This window comes from Oncorhynchus gorbuscha, linkage group LG07 (assembly GCF_021184085.1).
Source record: "Oncorhynchus gorbuscha isolate QuinsamMale2020 ecotype Even-year linkage group LG07, OgorEven_v1.0, whole genome shotgun sequence".
Classification (NCBI taxonomy): Eukaryota; Metazoa; Chordata; class Actinopteri; order Salmoniformes; family Salmonidae; genus Oncorhynchus; species Oncorhynchus gorbuscha.
Window position 1 is genome coordinate 57,913,378 of NC_060179.1, and position 25,000 is coordinate 57,938,377.

General features: G+C 44.6%; 1 protein-coding gene across 1 annotated transcript in view; it reads left to right on the plus strand.

Moving 5' to 3' along the window:
• Nucleotides 1-25,000, plus strand: part of cacna1g (calcium channel, voltage-dependent, T type, alpha 1G subunit) — a 174,597-nt gene that overhangs the window by 112,960 nt on the left and 36,637 nt on the right. The window contains exons 22-24 of the mRNA XM_046354907.1: nucleotides 5,158-5,371; nucleotides 23,295-23,443; nucleotides 24,223-24,332. Of these exons, the coding sequence (XP_046210863.1) occupies nucleotides 5,158-5,371; nucleotides 23,295-23,443; nucleotides 24,223-24,332 (473 nt within the window). The remainder of the gene's footprint in view (nucleotides 1-5,157; nucleotides 5,372-23,294; nucleotides 23,444-24,222; nucleotides 24,333-25,000) is intronic.

Here is a 25,000-nt window from a genome sequence, read left to right on the forward strand (position 1 = left end):
TCTACTTTGCACAATCTTCCACTGCTAATCAAACATTCCAGTGTTTTACTTGCTATATTGTATTTACTTCGCCACCATGGCCTTTTTTTGCCTTTACCTCCCTTATCTCACCTCACTTGCTCACATTGTATATAGACTTATTTTTCAACTGTATTATTGACTGTATGTTTGTTTTACTCCATGTGTAACTCTGTGTTGTTGTATGTGTCGAACTGCTTTGCTTTATCTTGGCCAGGTCGCAATTGTAAATGAGAACTTGTTCTCAACTTGCCTACCTGGTTAAATAAAGGTGAAATAAAAAATAAAAAATAAAATCAACAACATTGCATTCACTCCACATTTACTGGCCTGTATGACGAAGTGAAAAGAAGGAAGACTATGTAAAAAAAATCCACTACAAATCCTCCATTCTGTTTGCAAAAAGGCCATTAAGGAATACTACAGCACAGCAAGGACAATAACTTTTTGGCCTAAAGTAAAAACTGCAGGTTTGGGTCAAATCCAATACAACACAACCCAGAGTGAAACTCACTGTATTTTAAAGTATTACGGTGGCAGCATCATGTTATGGGTATGCTTGTCATCGGCAGCGACTGTGGAGTTTGTCGGGATCAAAATAAATATGAAAGGAGCCAAGCCCAGGTAGAAATGTAAAGGAAAACCAAAGCCTGGAATATAGTTTTATTTTTCAGGGAGACAATTACACAAGTTCACACCAGAAGGGCTTTCCCAAGATGTGTGGAGTGGTCCTGAGTGGTCCTGACTTAAATTAGCTTGAAAGTCAGAGACAATGTTTGAATATTGCTGTCCGTTAGGGGCGTATTTGCCATCTGGTAATTCTGGCAAATGCCAGATGGGCTGGACCATTTTTTAGTTGGGTGGGCTGATCGGAATTGACACACACAAAAAACACACAAAAATAATAAATAAATAAAATGGGCCGGGTGCCCATGGGCCTGTTAAGATTTTTTTGAGCAATTTCTCTGGCCTAGTGGTTTGAGCGTTGGACGAGTAAACGAAAGGTTGCAAGTTCGAATCCCCGAGCTGACAAGGTACAAATCTGTCGTTCTGCCCCTGAACAGGCAGTTAACCCACTGTTCCTAGGCCGTCATTGAAAATAAGATTTTGTTGTTAACTGACTTGCCTAGTAAAATAAAGGTAAAATAATGTAAAAAAATATTCTAATCTATAATCTATGGGGCGGCAGGATAGCCTAGAGCGTTGTACTAGTAACCGAAAGGTTGCATGTTCATATCCCGAGCTGACAAGGTACAAATCTGTCATTCAGCCCCTGAACAGGCAGTTAACCCACTGTTCTGTCATTGAAAATAAGAATTTGTTCTTAACTGACTTGCCTAGTTAAATAAAGGTAAAATAAAAAATAATGAGCATTTGGCTGATCAGTGGGCAATGGCCGGCCTCCCTACCAAGATGGGCCGGGCCTGGTTTTCTAATAGGCCGAGCTGAGGTCATGCAAACTCACATTCAAAGTCAAACTTGGCATCAGCAAAAAGATCATGGATCGTAAAAACGGAAATGGTGCCCATAAACGTAGAAAAAGCACATTATACATTGTCATCTCACTCAAAACGTTTTCCACGTTTGTGGAGCTGCCAAACCATGATTTGGTCAAACAGTAAAGTGAATTATCCTCATGATTCTTGTAATGGACTGTCTACCCTGCCCCTGTGCCCTCGCTGGGGCATGTTGGTTTGATGAGTGAGCCACTCTCCTCTCCGCCATGTTCTCGAGAGAAAAATGTGTTTCAAAATTAGATTTTGGGAAAAACACTACTTTGGAAGCTTTGTCCCCTTGTCCCTGTCGAGGAGAGGAGGGTCTCAGCTTTCTGTGGGTATCATTTTTATATCTCAACTCTCAACATTCAGCTCAATAACAATTACTTTACAACCAAGATATTTGATATGGCTTTGAGATACGGAGCGGTACACACCCAGAAAGCGCACCGGCCCCAATGCGAGGGAATAGACCTATAGGTCTCATGGGTAGTAGCCTACAACTGCAACATTTGTTTAGGACGTTACATTTACAGTTTGATGAATAGATGGCTACTAGCAGCGGGTATAATAGTTATTTTGTTTTGAGTTTCCACTTCCTCAGGTGTTGCACCCCAAATGAATTAGCCTATGATATTAGTTAGAGCACATAAAGATGTATGTAATGCAACTCTATTGAGCAAGAAAGAAATCAGGAAATTCTGGATTCTTATCTTAGACAGTTAAATATGGCAACTATAGTGTAATTGTCAACCCAAAAGTCATGGCTGTCTAGATTTGGTTGCATATCAAAATATCTTGAAGCATGCATTCCTGCCTGGATGTGTTAGATGGAAAAAACACATTTCTTGGGTACCTCAGCAGTCAGTATTTATTATACTTTGTAATAAAGCAGTATGAATTACTTAATAAGATGATTAGGCCGTTTCAGGATGTGTATTTATTATGGATCCCCATTATCTGCTACCAAGGCAGCAGCTACTCTTCCTGGGTTCCAGCAAAAATTAAGGCAGTTATATACAATTAAAAAAACATTACATCACATTTCATAACACGTTAAAGTTGGCCACTACACACTCTACTAACCACATATCTACAACACACAATCCATGTGTACGTGTGTGTGTAGTGCGTATGTTATCTGATGTGTGTTCATGCGGTTGTCTGTGCCTGTGTGTGTGTGTCTTCACAGTCCCCGCTGTTCCATAAGGTGTATTTTTATGTTTTGTAAATCTGATTTTACTGCTTGCATGTTATACTTGATGTGGAATAGAGTACTATGTAGTCATGGCTCTATGTAGTACTATGCGCCTCCCATAGTCTGTTCTGGATTTGGGGACTGTGAAGAGACCTTTGGTGGCATGTCTTGTGGGGTACTTAAGGCATTTCATTTTTTTTCCGGGTATCTATACTTTACTTTACTAGTTATATTTTTGACAACTTTTCATCACACTACATTTTCCCTGAAACCCCAAAACGCGTTACATTTTGAATGCTTAGCAGGACAATGATCCAATTCACACACTTATTGAAAGAACATCCCTGGTTCTCTCTACTGCCTCTGATCTGGCAGACTCACTAAACACACATGCATCATTTGTAAATCATGTCTGAGTGTTGAAGTGTGCCCCTGGCTCTCTGTAAATAAATACACAAACAAGAAATGGTGCCATCTGGTTTGCTTAATATAAGGAATTTGAAATGATTTATATGTTTACTTTTGATACGTAAGTATATTTTAGCAAGTACTTTTACCTTTGATACTTAAGCATATTTTAAACCAAATACTTTCAGACATTTACTCAAGGAGTGTTTCACCGGGTGACTTTCACTTTCACTTGAGTTATTTTCTATTAAGGTATCTTTACTTTTACTCAAGTGTGACAATTGGGTACTTTTTCCACCATGGTTGTCAGAGCTGTGTGATAGTAGTTCATACAGACAGCTCTGTGAATTCAACATGTCAATACTTCTCACAAATACAAACATTGACAAAGTCAATCTTTGCTCTACTTTGTGGAGATTGACATATTATTCATGTTAGCTCTCTGTGTACATTTAGGGGGCAGCCGTGCTGCTCTGTTCTGGGCCAATTGTAATTGTAAAGTCCCTCTTTGTGGCTCCTTACCACACCACAATGTCCACATAATTCCTTACAAGATTTAGTAGAGGTTTAGGGTTCAGTGAAGGATTTGTCCCAAATTCAATACTTTTCATTTTTGAAATATTTAGGACGAACTTATTTCTTGCCACCCAATCTGAAACTGACTGCAGCTCTTTGTTAAGTGGGTCAAACCACATAATGGGCTGGTAAACGTTCTTAACCAACATAACCAACTGTAAACGTTGGTGGCACCAGTGACACCAAGGGGAAATGTTCTGTAATAGTAATGTGGGCTGGTGTGCGCAGTGATGTGGATAAAATGCAAGGGCCAAATTATTTTCACCAGTCTGCCCCTGCTGCCTGTCAATGATTCCTAACCAAATTTACTGAGCTTGAGCAATTTTGACAAAAACAATGGGCATATGTTGCCCTGAGGGCTGGGTACATTTGGTAGGATATTATTATTGTAGAAAAGCTTCAACCAAGTATTAACTCTGGGGTGTGAAGACATAGGCTATTAAGACATCTTTGGGGGAACGTTCTATAATATACTTTCTCTTTGAAAATGCGGAGTAGGTTGTGTAGATCTGTAGGATTTGTATTTATTTTTATTCATTTTGAGACACCAAATTTTGAAGACTGTGGAAGGGGTGTGTAAACTCACTCGCCACTGAATATGTACACGCACACACACACACACACACACACACACACACACACACACACACACACACACACACACACACACACACACACACACACACACACACACACACACACACACACACACACACACACACACACACACACACACACACACACACACACACACACACACACACACACACACACACACACACACACACACATGCAGTTTTTCCTCTGTTCACTAGAGATAGAGTAGCAGAACAGCAGAACAAAGGCTTGGGTGGCTAGGACCAGAGATGTGTTGATGTTTATGACACATCAGGTCAGCGTTTCTGTCCCTGCTTTAGGGACGAGGCATTGATCTCCTCGCTATAAGCTGCTTACTGTCCAAAATCATCCAACACCCCTCTAGCTTCTTCCACACGTTCTGCAGCTTACAGTACTGTGTATACTCATACATTTAGCTTTCCGGATGTACTGTTTCGTATCAAATTAACAGTGTTGTTCATGTGTTTATTTCTGCATTCATTTCTACATTTTGTCGTGTTGACTGTAGCAGCAGGATGACGGTGGTCCTGGCAGAAAGGCAGCTAGCTGGTAGTGTGCTCCGCTCAAGTTGGATAGAGACACACACACATCCCGCTGCGCACACACTGGTTGAATCAACGTTGTTTCCACGTCATTTCAATAAAGTGACGTTGAACCCACGTGGAATAGACGTTCAATTCTGTGCCCAGTGGGACTTGGGGCTGGTTTTTCGGCGTTTGCATAGAGTGCACCACCACAATACTCATAACTCTGCCAAAAATGAGTGCGTGTATATAACATCATACTGTGTGTGTGCGAGTACAGTATATTACACTATACTCTGTCTATGTCTACCCCCTCCAGCCACAGCTGAACTACAACCCCTGGATGCTCCTCTACTTCATCTCCTTCCTGCTCATCGTCAGCTTCTTTGTGCTCAATATGTTCGTGGGCGTGGTGGTGGAGAACTTCCACAAGTGTCGTCGCAGCCAGGAGGCCGAGGAGGCCAAGCGCAGGGAGGAGAAGAGACTGAAACGGATGGAGAAAAAGAGACGGAGTAAGGAGAAGGAGCTGGCTGGTCGGTAGTCTTTCCACATCTTTCTGAGTCCTGCCTGGTTTGAGCTTGTTTTGGTTTGATTTGACCGAAGTCAACGGACGTAGAAACGCGACCTGGAATAGTTGCTATTTTGCATTACTGTAGAAGTGCCTTTTCTTTTTAAATGGTTTCCCTCCCTGTAGTGTCCCCGCTAGACATCCTCTCTTTGTGTGGGGGTCAGTGGCCACCCATTCTGGTCCAGGAGAGCTACTGGGTGTGCAGGATTTGGTTCTAGCCCAGCAATAATTGTAAAGCCTGGAATCAGGTGTGTTAGTGCTGGGCTGGAACAAAAGCCCACACACCCAGCCTCTCTCCAGGATCGGAGTTGTTGAGCGCTGGTCTAATAAGAATAGAACCCCCCCCCACCCTTTTCCCTGCCTGGCCTATCGTAGAGGGTGTACTTAGGACCGTCCCCTTGGAGCATGCCCAGTGAGTACTGGTGGACGGGACTTGCATGGCGTGGTACTTTCAGAGTTAGAGGGAGGGGGGTGGGGTGAGGGCGAGGTTACATCCCCCCTATCTCCCCCCTTCCCCCTCCTCTCCTGCATGTAGTTGTAGTACATCCGGAGGGGTAGGTAGAATTACAAACCAAACTAGGGAGTACCTAGATGCTGATCTATGGTTTCCTCTTTATGAAAAGGGTTAGGATCATACGAAGGTTAGCTGATCCTAGATCTTTGCCCGGCCGCCCCTCCAGCTGTACAAGAACGGGTTACCAGATGCCCGACTTCGCCTCTCTATAGTGATTCCACTGCCTTCTAACCCCAAACATTGGATATGAGAAATAGTGGTTATTTTAGTAGCCGTATTGGCTGTAGAGATACTTTTGGTGGTTCAAAGTAAGATCATTTGGATTTTTTTTAATCGAATGTTGATGGTAGTTGACAGTGGGAATGCCTTCGGTAGTTGACCGTGCGAATGCCTTCAGTAGTTGACCGTGCGAATCTCTTGAGAAATACAGATGGATATGGATTTTATCTTGCAGATGTGGTGTGCCCAAAGTGCTCATGCACTCACACTCTCCCATGCTCTCACACCCTCTCACGCACATACAGTCACTCAAACAGACCGAACACACACAGTCTCCCTCTCGCTCACTCTTTTACTTCCACCCTCTTGCCCTCACTCACACACCTGCGGCAGGTAGCCTAGTGTTTCAGCGTGTTGGGCCAGTTACCAAAAGGTTGCTGGTTCCAATCCCAGAGCCGGAAAGGTGGGAAAATATGCCTTTCTGCCCTTGAGCAAGGCAATTAACCCCTAACAACTGCTCCCAGGGTGCCGATGATGTGGATTAAGGCAGCCCCCTGCACCTCTCTGATTCAGAGGGGTTGGGTTAAATGCAGAAGACACATTTCAGTTGAATGCATTCAGTTGTGCAACTGGCTAGGTATCTCCCCCTTTCCCCTTAAACAGGCCTTGTACAAACCACTCTCAAATGCTTCCGAAACAAATAGAGAATGAACCTGCCCTCCTCTATCCGTCTCTATAATTGAATGAACCTGCCCTCCTCTATCCGTCTCTATAATTGAACGAACCTGCCCTCCTCTATCCGTCTCTATAATTGAATGAACCTGCCCTCCTCTATCCGTCTCTATAATTGAACGAACCTGCCCTCCTCTATCCGTCTCTATAATTGAATGAACCTGCCCTCCTCTATCCGTCTCTATAATTGAATGAACCTGCCCTCCTCTATCCGTCTCTATAATTGAATGAACATGCCCTCCTCTATCCGTCTCTATAATTGAACGAACCTGCCCTCCTCTATCCGTCTCTATAATTGAACGAACCTGCCCTCCTCTATCCGTCTCTATAATTGTTCAAGGCCCCTCATGTCCATTGGTTTCTTTCCCCGTTTCATTTTTCCTATAGATTATCTTTAGTTTATGGTTTATAGTCTTTCCTTTATCCGGTCTGTAACCTCAAGCTTGTTCTTTTTCTGTTGCTTGGAAACCATGTTGCGCACAACTGTATCTGAAGTTGTAGAATCGTTTGACAGAGTAAGAGAATGGTTGATTAAAGGTATGTAGATGAGAGGTATACCCCTTGTGACTGGACAGGCTTCAGAATCTACACTCTGCTTTCCTGGATGGCACAAGGGTTTGTGAAGGGAAGGGAAAGTTGTTTTTTACTCCATCCGAGTGGCTCTATTTGTGTCGCAGTCATTTTTTGTTCATAGATCTTTGGGATTTTGGGGTTTGAATATCGGGGATTGACTGACTGTCTACAAAATCCTCAACTGAATCATCGAACCCTTATCAACTGTGTCACGAGCTCACACTGGACTCAGAATAAGTGGAAAAGACTCACAGTAGGAACTAACCAGCCCACGTTGTCATCTTCATCCTTCTGCTCTTACTTCACCCCTATTTCTCCTTCTTACACTCTCTCTCCTTCGCCCATCCCTCGTTCCACACCTCTCTCTGACTAACCTGGTCTCGTTCTTCTAGATGTGTTGATGATTCCGGGGATGAGTTGGGTCCTGTCTGAAGGCACACTGACAGGTACAGAGTTTTTAGCATGTTCTGTGTGTCCCCTACCATGGTGGTTCAGAAGTCAGGGTTCAACGTTCACGGGAGGTAGGGTCCCATCCCGCGCTCCCTACCCGTCCCCATGCCTCTCTCTCATCCGACTCAGTCCGCTATAGACGTTTGTGGACATTTTCCTGTCGTGTGTTGTGGTTCCTTGTTCTTCACAGTGACCCACGATTCATCCACTATCCACAGCACTGTTTTTGTTACTGTACCACCAACTGTAGGTTGTCCACCCACGCTCATGCAGGAGTGTGTGTGTGTGTGTGTGTTTGTGCGTGTGCGTGTGCCTGCGTGCGTGCGTGCGCATGTGTCACAGGCACCAGATGGTAGCAGGGTAGGCTGTGAAATATGCAGGAGCAACCCTCTGTCCTCAAACCCCAGAACTCTGTCTGTGTCACTGTGTCTGCTCGATGAGAGAGCAAGGTCCTCTCTATCTCTCTCTGTCTCTCGTTCTCTCCATCTCTCTCTCCCGCTCTCCTCCCCCTCTCTATTAACCACTTTCCTGGTAAGGGAATGTAAGGACATGTTTGTGTATACAGTCATATCTCCACACACTGAATATTCACACGTGGAGGGGATTCTTTTTCTATGACATGCGCCAGTGAGACAGACAGACGCGACAGCCCCACCCCAAATCTGTCCATCACAGCGTATTATTGTTTTACTGTATAATTGTATTAGGCAGGCCAGCGCTCAGAGGAGGTGTGTGTGTGTGTGTGTGTGTGTGTGTGTGTGTGTGTGTGTGTGTGTGTGTGTGTGTGTGTGTGTGTGTGTGTGTGTGTGTGTGTGTGTGTGTGTGTGTGTGTGTGTGTGTGTGTGTGTGTGTGTGTGTGTAGTTCTCTAACATGACAGAGAACTCTTAGCTGAGCAGGGGCAGTTCCCTCTTTTTGCACACAACTTTGAATGAAGGGAAGAGTAAATTATGGAGGGAGGAAAATAAGGGAGGAGGGAATAAAGAAAAGGGGAGGAGGGAATAAAGAGGGGAGGAGGAAATAAAGAAAAGAGGGGAGGAGGAAATAAAGAAAAGAGGGGAGGAGGGAGGGAATAAAGAAAAGAGGGGAGGAGGAAATAAAGAAAATAGGGAAGGAGGGAGGGAATAAAGAAAAGAGGGGAGGAGGAAGTAAAGAAAAGAGGGGAGGAGGAAATAAAGACAAGAGGAGAGGAGGAAGTAAAGAAAAGAGGTGAGGAGGAAATAAAGAGGGGAGGAGGAAATAAAGAAAAGAGGGGAGGAGGAAATAAAGAGGGGAGGGGAGGGGAGGAGGGGGGAATAAAGAAAAGAGAGGAGGAGGAAATAAAGACAAGAGGAGAGGAGGAAATAAATAAAAGAGGGGAGTAGGGAGGGAATAAAGAAAAGAGGGGAGGGGGAAGTAAAGAAAAGAGGGGAGGAGGGAGGGAATAAAGAAAAGAGGGGAGGGGAAGTAAAGAAAAGAGGGGAGGAGGAAATAAAGACAAGAGGAGAGGAGGAAATAAATAAAAGAGGGGAGTAGGGAGGGAATAAAGAAAAGAGGGGAGGAGGGAATAAAGAAAAGAGGGGAGGAGGGAGGGAATAAAGAAAAGAGGGGAGGAGGGAATAAAGAAAAGAGGGGAGGAGGAAGTAAAGAAAAGAGGGGAGGAGGAAGTAAAGAAAAGAGGGGAGGAGGAAATAAAGACAAAAGGAGAGGAGGAAATAAATAAAAGGGGGGAGTAGGGAGGGAATAAAGAAAAGAGGGGAGGGGGAAGTAAAGAAAAGAGGGGAGGAGGGAGGGAATAAAGCAAAGAGGGGAGGGGGAAATAAAGAAAAGAGGTGAGGAGGGAGGGAATAAAGAAAAGAGGTGAGGAGGAAATAAAGAGGGGAGGAGGAAATAAAGAAAAGAGGGGAGGAGGAAATAAAGAAAAGAGGGGAGGAGGGAGGGAATAAAGAAAAGAGGGGAGGGGGAAGTAAAGAAAAGAGGGGAGTAGGGAGGAATAAAGAAAAGAGGGGAGGAGGGAGGGAATAAAGAAAAGAGGGGAGGGGGAAGTAAAGAAAAGAGGGGAGTAGGGAGGGAATAAAGAAAAGAGGGGAGGGGGAAGTAAAGAAAAGAGGGGAGGAGGGAGGGAATAAAGAAAAGAGGGGAGGGGGAAGTAAATAAAAGAGGGGAGGAGGGAGGGAATAAAGAAAAGAGGGGAGGGGGAAATAAAGAAAAGAGGTGAGGAGGGAGGGAATAAAGAAAAGAGGGGAGGGGGAAATAAAGAAAAGAGGTGAGGAGGAAATAAAGAGGGGAGGAGGAAATAAAGAAAAGAGGGGAGGGGGAAATAAAGAAAAGAGGTGAGGAGGAAATAAAGAAAAGAGGGCAGGAGGGAGGGAATAAAGAAAAGAGGGGAGGAGGAAATAAAGAAAAGAGGGCAGGAGGGAGGGAATAAAGAAAAGAGGGGAGGAGGAAATAAAGAAAATAGGGAAGGAGGGAGGGAATAAAGAAAAGAGGGCAGGAGGGAGGGAATAAAGAAAAGAGGGGAGGAGGAAATAAAGAAAATAGGGAAGGAGGGAGGGAATAAAGAAAAGAGGGGAGGGGGAAATAAAGAAAAGAGGTGAGGAGGAAATAAAGAGGGGAGGAGGAAATGATGTCATAAGGTGAATGCACCAATTTGTAAGTCGCTCTGGATAAGAGCGTCTGCTAAATGACTTAAATGTAAATGTAAATGTAAATAAAGAAAAGAGGGGAGGAGGAAATAAAGAGGGGAGGGGAGGAGGGAGGGAATAAAGAAAAGAGAGGAGGAGGAAATAAAGAAAAGAGGGGAGGAGGGAGTGAATAAAGAAAAGAGGGGAGGAGGGAATAAAGAAAAGAGGGGAGGAGGAGGGAATAAAGAAAAGAGGGGAGGAGGGAGAGAATAAAGAAAAGAGGGTAGTAGGGAGGGAATAAAGAAAAGAGGGGAGTAGGGAGGGAATAAAGAAAAGAGGGGAGGAGGGAGGGAATAAAGACAAGAGGGGAGGAGGGAGGGAATAAAGAAAAGAGGGGAGTAGGGAGGGAATAAAGAAAAGAGGGGAGGGGGAGGGAATAAAGAAAAGAGGGGAGGAGGGAGGGAGGGAATAAAGAAAAGAGGGGAGTAGGGAGGGAATAAAGAAAAGAGGGGAGGAGGGAGGGAATAAAGAAAAGTTTCGGAGGAGGTAGGGAATAAAGAAAAGAGGGAAGGAGGGAGGGAATAAAGAAAAGAGGGGAGTAGGGAGGGAATAAAGAAAAGAGGGGAGGGGGAAATAAAGAAAAGAGGGGAGGGGGAAATAAAGAAAAGAGGGGAGGAGGGAGGGAATAAAGAAAAGAGGGGAGTAGGGAGGGAATAAAGAAAAGAGGGGAGTAGGGAGGGAATAAAGAAAAGAGGGGAGGGGGAAATAAAGAAAAGAGGGGAGGAGGCAGGGAATAAAGAAAATAGGGGAGGAGGGAGGGAATAAAGAAAAGAGGGGAGGAGGGAGGGAATAAAGAAAAAAGGGGAGGAGGGAGGGAATAAAGAAAAGAGGGGAGTAGGGAGGGAATAAAGAAAAGAGGGGAGGGGGAAATAAAGAAAAGAGGGGAGGAGGGAGGGAATAAAGAAAAGAGGGGAGGGGGAGGGAATAAATAAAAGAGGGGAGGAGGGAGGGAATAAAGAAAAGAGGGGAGGGGAGGGAATAAAGAAAAGAGGGGAGGAGGGAGGGAATAAAGAAAAGAGGGGAGGAGGGAGGGAATAAAGAAAAGAGGGGAGTAGGGATGGAATAAAGAAAAGAGGGGAGGGGGAAATAAAGAAAAGAGGGGCAGGGGAAATAAAGAAAAGAGGGGAGGAGGGAGGGAATAAAGAAAAGAGGGGAGTAGGGAGGGAATAAATAAAAGAGGGGAGGGGGAAATAAAGAAAAGAGGGGAGGAGGGAGGGAATAAAGAAAAGAGGGGAGGAGGGAGGGAATAAAGAAAAGTTTCGGAGGAGGTAGGGAATAAAGAAAAGAGGGGAGGAGGGAGGGAATAAAGAAAAGAGGGGAGTAGGGATGGAATAAAGAAAAGAGGGGAGGGGGAAATAAAGAAAAGAGGGGAGGGGGAGATAAAGAAAAGAGGGGAGGAGGGAGGGAATAAATAAAAGAGGGGAGGGGGAAATAAAGAAAAGAGGGGAGGAGGGAGGGAATAAAGAAAAGAGGGGAGGAGGGAGGGAATAAAGAAAAGAGGGGAGTAGGGAGGGAATAAAGACAAGAGGGGAGGAGGGAGGGAATAAAGAAAAGAGGGGAGTAGGGAGGGAATAAAGAAAATAGGGGAGGGGGAAATAAAGAAAAGAGGGGAGGAGGGAGGGAATAAAGAAAAGAGGGGAGGAGGGAGGGAATAAAGAAAAGAGGGGAGTAGGGAGGGAATAAAGAAAAGAGGGGAGGAGGGAGGGAATAAAGAAAAGAGGGGAGGAGGAGGAATAAAGAAAAGAGGGGAGGGGGAAATAAAGAAAAGAGGGGAGGAGGGAGGGAATAAAGAAAAGAGGGGAGGAGGAAATAAAGAAAAGAGGGGAGGAGGGAGGGAATAAAGAAAAGAGGGGAGGGGGAAATAAAGAAAAGAGGGGAGGAGGGAGGGAATAAAGAAAAGAGGGGAGGAGGAAATAAAGACAAGAGGGGAGGAGGAAATAAAGACAAGAGGGGAGGAGGGAATAAAGAAAATAGGGGAGGAGGGAATAAAGAAAAGAGGGGAGGAGGGAGGGAATAGAACTTAATATTTGGTAAATGACTTAAATGTAAATGTAAATGGAATAAAGAAAAGAGGGGAGGAATAATGGAATAAAGAAAAGAGGGGAGGAGGGAGGGAATAAAGAAAAGAGGGGAGGGGGAAATAAAGAAAAGAGGGGAGGAGGAAATAAAGACAAGAGGGGAGGAGGGAGGGAATAAAGAAAAGAGGGGAGGAGGAAATAAAGACAAGAGGGGAGGAGGGAGGGAATAAAGACAAGAGGGGAGGAGGGAATAAAGACAAGAGGGGAGGAGGGAATAAAGACAAGAGGGGAGGAGGGAGAAATAATATGAAGGAATGAGAGTGGAGAGAAAGGGAGATGGATAGGGGTAAATCACTGAATATGTAAGTATGCAGGAGAAGAGATGGATGTGAGAAGTAAGGAGGATGAGAGTAAAGGGGGATGGAGAATAGGAGGAAGAGAAGGGGAGATGATGAAGGGATGGGGTTGCCCCTCCTGCCAGTATGCCACCCTCTATTAGCTCTGGCTCTCACACACACACACACACACACACACACACACACACACACACACACACACACACACACACACACACACACACACACACACACACACACACACACACACACACACACACACACACACACACACACACACACACACACACACACTCCTGAGTGTGTTAGCTTTGGGCTGCTGTAAGTGTAGTTTAGTTCAGTGGATCAAAGGTGCTGCTTAATCACATCTCTCTGCTGGGGAAGACCAAGCCATCTGCTCCTGTTTCTATACCTTACCTAAACAACACACGCACGCACACACACACACACACACACACACACACACACACACACACACACACACACACACACACACACACACACACACACACACACACACACACACACACACACACACACACACACACACACACACACACACACACACACACACACACACACACACACACACACACACACACACAGTTATGTCCAGTACAGTCTCTGTCTAAAGGTATGTCTCACCCTCCTGGTGCTTGACTGTGCACTGTGATATTCTCCTCTCGGCAGCTAGTGGGTTGCCCTATAGGGAGAAAGAGCGATGGAAAGATGGAGAGAGGGAGATGAGACGAAGACAGAAGGAGAGAGATACTTGAAAGAGTGAGTGAGGAAGGAAGAAGTTGTCAGCGGGGTGCTGTCTGTAATGTGGCAGCCAGGCACGGTGTATTCCTTTCTTTCCCCCACACACACAGAGAGAGAGAGAGAGAGAGAGAGAGAGAGAGAGAGAGAGAGAGAGAGAGAGAGAGAGAGAGAGAGAGAGAGAGAGAGAGAGAGAGAGAGAGAGAGAGAGAGAGGAGAGAGTGAGAGAGATAAACAAAGACAAAGGGTAAACAGAGAAAATGTGAAAGAGAGAGAGAGAGAATGTAGCTCTGAGTGTTCTTTACATAACTCAGCTCAGGGAGTGAATGTGTCACTGTAACAGATGGCCTGTAACTCTCCCAGGCTCACAGCCCAAAGAGATAAACGCTTTACTCAGACCTGCTCTGTGTGGGTCATGTCCCAGAAGATGGCTTTCCCTCTCCCTGTGTTTGTCTTCAAAAACTGGTACTAAAGTAGGATTTGGCCATTTTGTGTCCTAGCTAACAGCATCGCTTGCCTGATGATTTATTGATGGCACAGCCTCTCGTGCTGTATCACTTTATCAGGTATTAATATATAATGTCCTACTTCAGCACACCTTTTACTAATAATTATGATAGGGTTTGAAAATAAATATACATGCAGTGGGGAGAACAAGTATTTGATACACTGTCGATTTTGCGGGTTTTCCTACTTACAAAGCATGTAGAGGTCTGTAATTTTTATCATAGGTATAGTTCAACTGTGAGAGACAGAATCGAAAACAAAAATCCCAAAAATCACATTGTATGATTTTTAAGTAAGTATTGCATGACATAAGTATTTGATACATCAGAAAAGCAGAACTTAATATTTGGTACAGAAACCTTTGTTTGCAATTACAGAGATCATACATTTCCTGAAGTTCTTGACCAGGTTTGCACACACTGCAGCAGGGATTTTGGCCCACTTCTCCATACAGACCTTCTCCAGATCCTTCAGGTTTCGGGGCAATACGGACTTTCAGCTCCCTCCAAAGATTTTCTATTGGGTTCAGGTCTGGAGACTGGCTAGGCCACTCCAGGACCTTGAGATGCTTCTTACGGAGCCACTCCTTAGTTGCCCTGGCTGTGTGTTTCGGGTCGTTGTCATGCTGGAAGACCCAGGCATGACCCATCTTCAATGCTCTTACTGAGGGGAGGAGGTTGTTGGCCAAGATGTTGCGATACGTGGCCCCATTTGCAGGATTTTAATCCATGACGGTGTAGTGTGTTACTAATGGTTTTCTTTGAGACTGTGGTCCCAGCTCTCTTCAGGTCATTGACCAGGTCCTGCCATGTAGTTCTGGGCTGATCCCTCACCTTCTTCATGATCATTGATGCCCCACGAGGTGAGATCTTGCATGGAGCCCCAGACCGAGGGTGATTGACCATCATCTTGAACTTCTTCCATTTTCTAATAATTGCGCCAACAGTTGTTGCCTTCTCACCAAGCTGCTTGCCTATAGTCCTGAAGCCCATCCCAGCCTTGGGCAGGTCTACAATTTAACCCTGATGTCCTTACACAGCTCTCTGGTCTTGGCCATTGTGGAGAGGTTGGAGTCTGTGTGGACAGGTGTCTTTTATACAGGTAACAAGTTCAAACGGGTGCAGTTAATACAGGTAATGAGTGGAGAACAGGAGGGCTTCTTAAAGAAAACCTAACAGGTCTGTGAGAGCCGGAATTCTTACTGGATTCTATGTGATCTAATACTGGATTCTATGTGATCAAATACTTATGTCATGCAATAAAATGCAAATGAATTACTTTAAAATCATACAATGTGATTTTCTGGATTGTTGTATTAGATTCCGCCTCTCACAGTTGAAGTGTACCTATGATAAAAAAATGACAGACCTCTACATGCTTTGTAAGTAGGAAAACCTGCAAAATTGGCAGTGTATCAAATACTTGTTCTCCCCACTTTACATGATGATAATGTAGAGAGTAATTGTATTGTAGCCCATTTAATTATTATGCTCACCTTCAGGGGGTGAAACAAGACTGTTTAACATGTTTTACCCCTAAACTATGATGTCAGCGACGCACTGAACAGTAAATGGCTAGGACAAGAGTGTCAACTCCTCCCCCTGTCATCAATACTGACCAGTCACACGCACATGCACACACAGACACACAGACACACAGACACACACACACACTGCGGCAGCCAGCTCTATCTAGGTCAGTGCTAACAGAGATGGAACGGAGGTTTTCTATCCGTCTTCTTCTCCCTCCTTTATATTCCCCTGATGTAGGAATGTGGTTAATAACACTAGACCATTAGAGAGATGGAAGGAGAGAGAGAGAGAGATTGAGAGAGAGAGAGTGCAAAAAAAATGATTGTAAGATGAGATGGACAGGACGTGAGGGGCGGGGCGGGGTAAGGTGGCGAGAGAGGGGGAGGGATTGAAAGTGAGTGAAGGGCGGGCTAAAGGTAGGAATGGCGGAGGGAGATAGGGAGAGCAAGAGAGGGGGGAGGGATTGAAAGTGAGTGAAGGGCGGGCTAAAGGTAGGAATGGCGGAGGGAGATAGGGAGAGCAAGAGAAGGGGGAGGGATTGAAAGTGAGTGAAGGGCGGGCTAAAGGTAGGAATGGCGGAGGGAGATAGGGAGAGCAAGAGAAGGGGGAGGGATTGAAAGTGAGTGAAGGGCGGGCTAAAGGTAGGAAAGGCGGAGGGAGATAGGGAGAGCAAGAGAAGGGGGAGAAAGAGAGCGCGAGAGAAATAGAAGAGAGAGAAATGGCTGGGTTCAATCTGTATCGCAGAAGTATCGCGGAAGCTCCGTTTAAAAATGTTAAAGTTTCCTTTTAAATTTCAATCGAGCTATAACGTGGATCAGCCCAAAGTGTAGACAGTTCCTCTTTGATAAGACCTGTGCCAGTTAGTGATTGAAACGTTCTCCTCTACAGATGAATTTTGTCAGGAAGTTCTCACGATGTGGGTGGGGGATAAATGCTTCATGCCACCGGCTAGGTGTTGGTAGCAGAGTTAAGTGTAGCGTTAGAGGAATTTAAATATTTAATCACTTTCATGAACTAAGGTGTAGGTGTAACCCCACCAATGCTCACACCAATACACCTATTAGCCTAACATAACCTGACAGTTGTGCTTAGCATCAGTTACCTAGCCTACATGAGTCCAGCCTAACTAGCTAATCAATATGCATCCCTGCAGTGGGCTGATGCCGTTAGGTGATTGATTCTGTAGCAGTAGAAGGTCCTTGTATTATAAGTAGTGCTATAGTGGGTTTTATGAGAGTGTGTGAGGGTATGAATTTTTCATGGTTGGAGGTGTAAGAATCAGTGCTTCTAAAGCGTGCTGGCACATTGCCTTTGAGCTCTGCTTAGGATATGTTAGATAACCACAAGAGAGCCACTGAATGTAACTGGGTTAAGAAAAGGTGTGTGTGTGTGTGTGTGTGTGTGTGTGTGTGTGTGTGTGTGTGTGTGTGTGTGTGTGTGTGTGTGTGTGTGTGTGCGTGCGTGCGTGCGTGCGTGCGTGCGTGCGTGCGTGCGTGTGTGTGTGTGTGTGTGTGTGTGTGTGTGTGTGTGTGTGTGTGCGTGTGTGTGTGCGTGTGTGCATTATGTACTTGCGTGTGTAACCTATGGATCTGTACGTGTGTGTTAGCAGGTGTGTGTGTCCTACAGCCCAAGCTAATAATGAAGGAGGCTGGTTAACATGTGGTGTACCAGCGGTCGGACAGATGTACTGCAACCCAGGTGGTAGATCAAGTCAAGCAGAAAACTGGGGATTATTGGACAGTCAAAGACATGCATGTGCCAGTGTTAGAATATTACATGATTAGAGTTGGGTAGGAAGAAAGAGGTGATGTTGTGGTCCTTTAAAACAGCACTCCTCAATTGCTGATTCCTGGGTCTTGGCTAACGTAACTGCCACTTAGCTGAACACCATATTTAATGCTACAAGGTACTTAAAGCGGCAATTAGCAGTTGAAACCAAGCCTTCTCTCTGGAAAAATGTAACCACTCTCAAATGTATATACAGAGCTATGGATGCGAGGACTGACCATCCATGATATCAAAAGGATAGTTTTAATTTACTTTATTTTCAAACAGTGGAGTAAAACAAGTGTATAGTTTGGATTCTGGTGGGGTACGACAGTGGAACTAAGCTCAGGAGGCATTTACAAGTTATTTTATTCAAGAATCAATGGGTACATATTGTTCATTTTTAAGTCCAAAAATGGATGTTGCCACTGCAGTTTGCCCCTTTAAAGGATTTAGCCTCGACTTTACCAGACTATGATACAGGGGTAATAGTTGTGTTTGAATTAGACTTGGACTTTCCCATAGAGGATTGAAGGGCAGATATGTGCTGTCTACTGTATTGCTGAAACGCTGATATCTCATTGGTCTGTTTCTTATATGCTTATATTCTCATTTGCCCATCATCACTCTCTCGCCCTGTTAACTCCGCCTTCCACTCACTGCTGTCCAATCGCCTGCCTTCGCCATTCCAGTCTCCATTCCAATTGGTCCATCCTGCTCAAGTCAGACTCAGAAAGAAGTGTGTGTCAGTCTACCATGTGTACCGGCACAACTCGTGTGTGTCTTTGTATGTGAGTGTGTGTTTGTCATCGTGCATTTTTGCGTGTTTGTGTGCGCGTGTATGAATTACCATGCCCTGTCATTGTGAATGATGTCATGTTATTATTTCTCTTTCTCCTGGGCTCCTCAAACTGCTCTGTTGCTCCTCTTTTCTCACAATCCTCAACTTCTCTTTTCAGTTCCGTTTTTTGTTTCTTATTTTTGTCATTGGTGCTGAATAGGGGAGCAGTGCATTTTGGGAAATCCAGCAGAATTTTTCTGATTTACTTGTTTATTTTGTATCTAACCTAATGACTCAATGTTTTCTGGCTCTAAAATCATTAATACATCATTGAATTCAATGTAGTTTCACTTGACGTTAACCCCTTCCCCTTGATATGAGCTTGTGCTGTAATGTACCAGCACTACCTGTTGACCCAGCACACATTGACTCTTAATATGAACCAATCCATTGACCATAAAGGGCAGGCGTTTAAAATCAGTCACAACACCTACCAAGGTATAACCTTAATCATATTGGTACTGGGATTTTTTTAAAACTGTTTTACCACCACATCCTCTTGACCTTTGACCTAAAACAGGAAATTATCCTGGCCGTAACGTTGTGGCTGATCTTACTGCCTCTGGCCTGTTCTTCCTTTCACAGACATTGTTTTACCATCCAAAGCTCAAAGACTATCCTCCTTTTCTCAAGCCCCCCTTCAATCATCTTTCTACCACAAGCCCCAGTTTCACCTGACCAATCATCAAAAGCATCACATGTGCACCGTAGAGATTTAAACCACATTTAAACAACTTTCACATCCCAATAGTACCAAGGTTACTCTAGAGCAATCCATGATATGGTACCATGGTTGAAAATCAACATAGCACTCTATATGTCCTTTCACGGTATCCATCACATAGCTCCACTGTGTTATGAACCCCCCACACACATCCAATCAATTCAAACCTACTTCAAGTCTATACACTGCATGTGCAAACCAACTCAACCAAAGCTATTTCATGTTCAAACCCATACACACACATTCAACCCAACCAAAGCTCCTTCAAGTTCAAACCCATACACACACATTCAACCCAACCAAAGCTCCTTCAAGTTCAAACCCATACACACACATTCAACCCAACCAAAGCTCCTTCAAGTTCAAACCCATACACACACATTCAACCCAACCAAAGCTCCTTCAAGTTCAAACCCATACACACACATTCAACCCAACCAAAGCTTCCCTTCAAAGCCATAAACACACATCCAATCCAACCAGACCGTTCAAACCCATACACACACATTCAACCCAACCAAAGCTTCTTCAAAGCCATAAACACACATCCAATCCAACCAGACCGTTCAAACCCATACACTATACATACATTCACTCCAATCCAATCAAAGCCCACTCACACTGTGACAGTAAACCCATTGTGCTGTGCTGTGGTGTATCCACTCCCTCGCCACATGCCCAGGGACTTCAGTGTGTCTGTATTTCCCAACCCCGAGCCTCGTCTTCCTGAAGTTACTGAGTGTGGCTCAGTCCAAAAATAACTCCTAGTTCCTCACCCTAACCTTTATACCCTCACTTTGTAGACTTCAAAGAATCAGGTGGGTATAGATAATGTGGGGCAAGGGGTTAAGAGGTTGTTTTTGGACCAGGTTTTAGTATTGCTTTGGTGTTCTTTGCTAAACTAACTGCTCCGTTCTTTTTCAGTCAGGTGATCTTTGACGCTTCACCAGTGCTTTCGGCCAAAGGGGTCTTAGATCTCCAAGAGTAACATATCATCATGTGTCATATGTATGATATGTTACCTGAACCACATCATTCCCTCTTGAAGGGTTAAATTATAACTACATTTTTGGATAAATACTCACACAGGGCACCAACATGTTGGGTACTCAATAATACTCACATGGGGCACCAACATGTAGGGTGCTCAATTATCCTCACATGGGGCACCAACATGTAGGGTGCTCAATAATACTCACATGTAGGGTGCTCAATTATCCTCAATGGGGCACCAACATGGGCACCAACATGTAGGGTGCTCAATAATACTCCCACATGGGGCACATGGGGCACCAACATGTAGGGTGCTCAATAATACTCACATGGGGCACCAACATGTAGGGTGCTCAATAATACTCACATGGGGCACCAACATGTAGGGTGCTCAATAATACTCACATGGGGCACCAACATGTAGGGTGCTCAATAATACTCACATGGGGCACCAACATGGACATTCTGTTTAACATGCTGCATGCTAGTCATTCAGCAGCTCCTCGTAGCCCAATTAGTGGACTACATAGGTCTAAGGCCCCTTAGGTTGATTGATGGGATGGGGGTCTGGTTGATGTTTATGTTATGTTTGTGAATGTAATGTTTCTATTTGTGTGAGCGAGAGAGAGAGAGAGAGAGAGAGAGAGAGAGAGAGAGAGAGAGAGAGAGAGAGAGAAAAAGTGACAGAGAAAGATGACTGTACTGAAGTTTCTTCACACCTAACTTCTTCACTTTCATCTGGTCAAAGTTCTCTTTTCCCACAGGAGTAGACCTGAATATGCCCTCACATGCCCCACTGAGCACACAAACACACACAGGCACACTGTGCACATACAAACATACACGCACACACTTTTACAAGTCTTTAAAGCTGATTTGGCAAAAGCTAATATGGTTGACTCATTGGTTTGGCATGATATCACAGTGTCAGTCTGTTCCAGTGAGTCTAAAGGCAGATCCATTCTCTGAGTGCTGCTCAGCTCTTTCTCCCTCTGGAAAGAGAGAGTGGGAGTGAGAGTTTGGGAGTAGTGGAGGTATAATTTGGCCCTCTCTACCCTCACCTCTCCTACCTCCCCGAGCGAGAGCTGGGCCTGAGCCATGGGGGAAAAGGTTCTACTCTCTTGTTTTCCCTGTCTCGCTCTCTTATTCTTCCTCTCTCATTCTCTCTCTCCTTCTCCCTCTCTTAATGTAGCGTTTTAAACCTATGAGAGTATTGCACTTACATAACTGCTTTAGATTGCTTTTAAAAAACTCAGTCAGCCACTGAAATGTCTAATACATTATTTGGACAATCCTCTCAAGATACAGCAATGGATGCTCAATACACTATACTAACAGTTTCATTTATCGAGCCTCTAGTGAGGCCCATTAAAATATAGTGTTAGGCCCTGCAGCAAAACTGCAGAAGCTAAGCATTTTCCCAGGAAGTTTCACTGCCACAACATTTGCGCCATTGGGTTTACTGCCTATAATACATGCACTGCTATAATGTATAATGGGTCTGCATTTTGTACAATAAATGTACGATAAAGCAATAGCCCAGGCAGACACCGAACGAGAGAGAGTCTCACACTCAAGTCGATTTATGATGAAGAGGACAGAGGAGAAGAGGTGAGAATGGACCATACAGTGAATACACGAACCCATACACACACAAACACACATACACACGTACCCCGTCAGGAGTTTTAGCCAGCTGCCGCAGCAGCCACCTGGGGGAATCACGCTGTATGTGTGTTTCCATTCTGGCCTGTCTCTGACTCCTCCTCTACTTCATATGTCCTCTCTCTCTCTCTTTCACTGATGAAAGAGGGATGAGGACAGAGACTGATAGAGATACTCTCTCATCCCCCATACTCCTCTTTCCTCTGTCCTTTATGGATGGATGGATGGATGGATAAAGAGAGGACAGATGAGAGAAACAGGTGTTAAACTGTAAGTGATATACTGAACTGTAAAATCGACTGTCCTTTTTGTTGTGTACAGTATGTCCCACTGGGCACACAGTGGTTGAATCAACGTTGTTTCTAGGGCCGGGACGATACCAGTATCGCGATTCTTGTTAGCGTCTTGGCATGGAAACAAAACCCAAAGCAGATTTAACTTCTTTAGGTTAACAGCCCTAACGTTGGAAGCAAACATCGTTATGTTGTCAACCAGAGTCACATTTATTTATTTTCCAAGCTATAGCGCACAATATTTTACATACAGGTGTTTTATAAAGGACCAAAGAGTATGGTATGCTTCGTGTTGGAATTTTTGCCATGGAAAAAGTATTGCAATACTGGTATTGTCCCGACTCTAATTAGTTTCCATGTCATTTCAATTAAATGACATTGAACCAATGTGGAATAGATGTTGAATTGACATCTGTGCCCAGTAGGGTTTTTATGAGAGAGAAGGAGAGGAAGAGAAAGAGGTAGAGAAAAGATACAGCAAGAGTGAAAACACTAGAAAAAGCTGCATTGAAAGAGACAGCATAAATTAACCATTCACTACCCACTCCCTACAGCCTCAGAATGCACCAAAATAACCTCCCTCCTCCACAGCTACAGTCTCTTCCACACACACACACACACACACACACACACACACACACACACACACACACACACACACACACACACACACACACACACACACACACACACACACACACACACACACACACACACACACACACACACACACACACACACACACACACACCACTTTGGGCGGTGGCGATGCTGTTTATTTCCGTTCATGCTCTCTCAGAGGAGACTACATTTGAATAATTGTTGATCAGAGGAGAGCATCTCTGATTTGATTAGTCATGACTGGCAGCCACAGGGGACCCGGGCCCAGGAACACTGTGCTTCTCTCGCTTTCTCTTCCTCGTTTTCACTCATTCTCTCTTTCCAAGATCTCTGTGTCTTCCTGTACCTCTCTCCTCTCCTTTCCTGTCCTTGTATACCTCTCTTTCCATGTACCTTTGCTACTCTCTTCTCTCTCACTCCATCTGTCTTTCATTTGCGTCTCTTTATCTGCCTCTATGTTCTGTAATTCTGTGTTATATGTCAGTATGGGTGCTTTCCTTTAACTAACGCTATGATATCTCTTGAGACCTGCGGGGTGGCTTCTACCTCTCGAAACCTTTCACCCACAATGTCCAGTACACTACTCCCTATCTCACTCTATGACCCCCCCACCCCGCCTACCTCCCCGTCCTCCCCTCTCTTACTCCCCCCTTCCAACAGAAGCTCAGAGTAAGCCTTACTACTCGGATTACTCCCCCACTCGTCTCCTCATCCACAAGATGTGCACCTCCCAGTATCTGGACCTCTTTATTACCATTGTCATCGCACTCAATGTCATCACCATGGCGATGGAACACTACCAGCAGCCCAAGGTAGGACCTGCGCAATGATGGGGTTTGTAGTTTTAAGGTAGTGGATTTGAAGTCTGTTAGTTATCACCATGGCCCCTCAGAAAGCACAGACAAAGATTCCCATGACAACCTAGTTTGTATTCATTCCACATAGTCCAACATCATTACTCTGGGATTTGTAGTTTGTTTAACCTGCACAAACAGATTTGAGAAAAGTTATTTCAAATCTTCTGGGGGTTTTTCTCCACATTACATAAAGTAATTCAAAAAATTCATGAACTAAACTCCCACGTAAATTATGTCTCATTGAGTTGTCATTGTTTATTATCAGCCGAAAGGTGATTCGTGATGAAAACAGCTTGAGTTTTCCGATGAAATTACCATGTGTCCGGAAAGATTATGCATGAGATATAGATATAGAGAAAATGAGAGACAGTAATAGAGAGAGATGATGCGGTACGGATGACCTGAGGAGAACAGAGTCAGTAAATCCCTATAGAGTTACTTGTCTGATCTTCTCACAACATGCCTACTAGGAAAAGGTCACTTTTTACATTGAGATGGGTATCGTGAATTCCCCCAGGCTACATACAAGACACTTTAATACCGGCGGTCTTTTCAAAAAGAAGCAGAGAGAGGGAGAGAAGGGAGAGAGAGGGAGATGGTAGGGTGTTGAAAGTGGCTGACTCTGGGAAAATGTTTGCTTTCAGAGAGTAAGACGTCAGAGAGAGACCATATATACAGTAGCTATAACCTATGGAATACTGTACTACTAACCATGCCTCCCTCCCTCCCTCCAGGAGTTGGACGAGGCGCTGAAGATCTGTAACTACATCTTCACCATCGTCTTCGTCCTGGAGTCTGTTTTCAAGCTGGTGGCCTTTGGCTTCCGGCGTTTCTTCAAGGACAGGTCAGAGGTCACACTTTGCCTCAGAGTAGGAGTGCTAATATAGGAGTCAGTCTTGGAATCTAGGAATCAGGCTTGCTTTTTAGAGCAAAACTGCCTCGTGTATGGACATGGGGAGATGCTTTGTGAATATGGGCCCAGACATCCTCAGGTGAAGCAGAGATGGTGTGTGTGTGAGTTTGTGTGTTGTGGAAAGGCGCAGTGATGAATTACTCTCTCTCAGTTAGGCCTTTATGAATAAAAACTGCCTCGTTAAACACACTGTCTTAGATTATATTATAGCTTTAAAATCCTTGGCTTCCAACTGAACGACACAAAGACACACACACGCGACCACACACAAAGATGCACGCAAACACACACAGGACTACGTACACACACACAGTCACTGTACACTCAGTGCCGACAGTGTGAGTTTGCAGTGGACCTTGTAACCGAGAGGCCTATGATATACTCTGTGGTTGCCAGATTAGACCATTATCCCCCGGCTGAGATCCAGAGTGTCACAACACACACACACACACACACACACACACACACACACACACACACACACACACACACACACACACACACACACACACACACACACACACACACACACACACACACACACACAGAGGCAGCCAGGTCCCCCAGGGGTCCATCTGAAAATGTCATTGTGTTTAAAT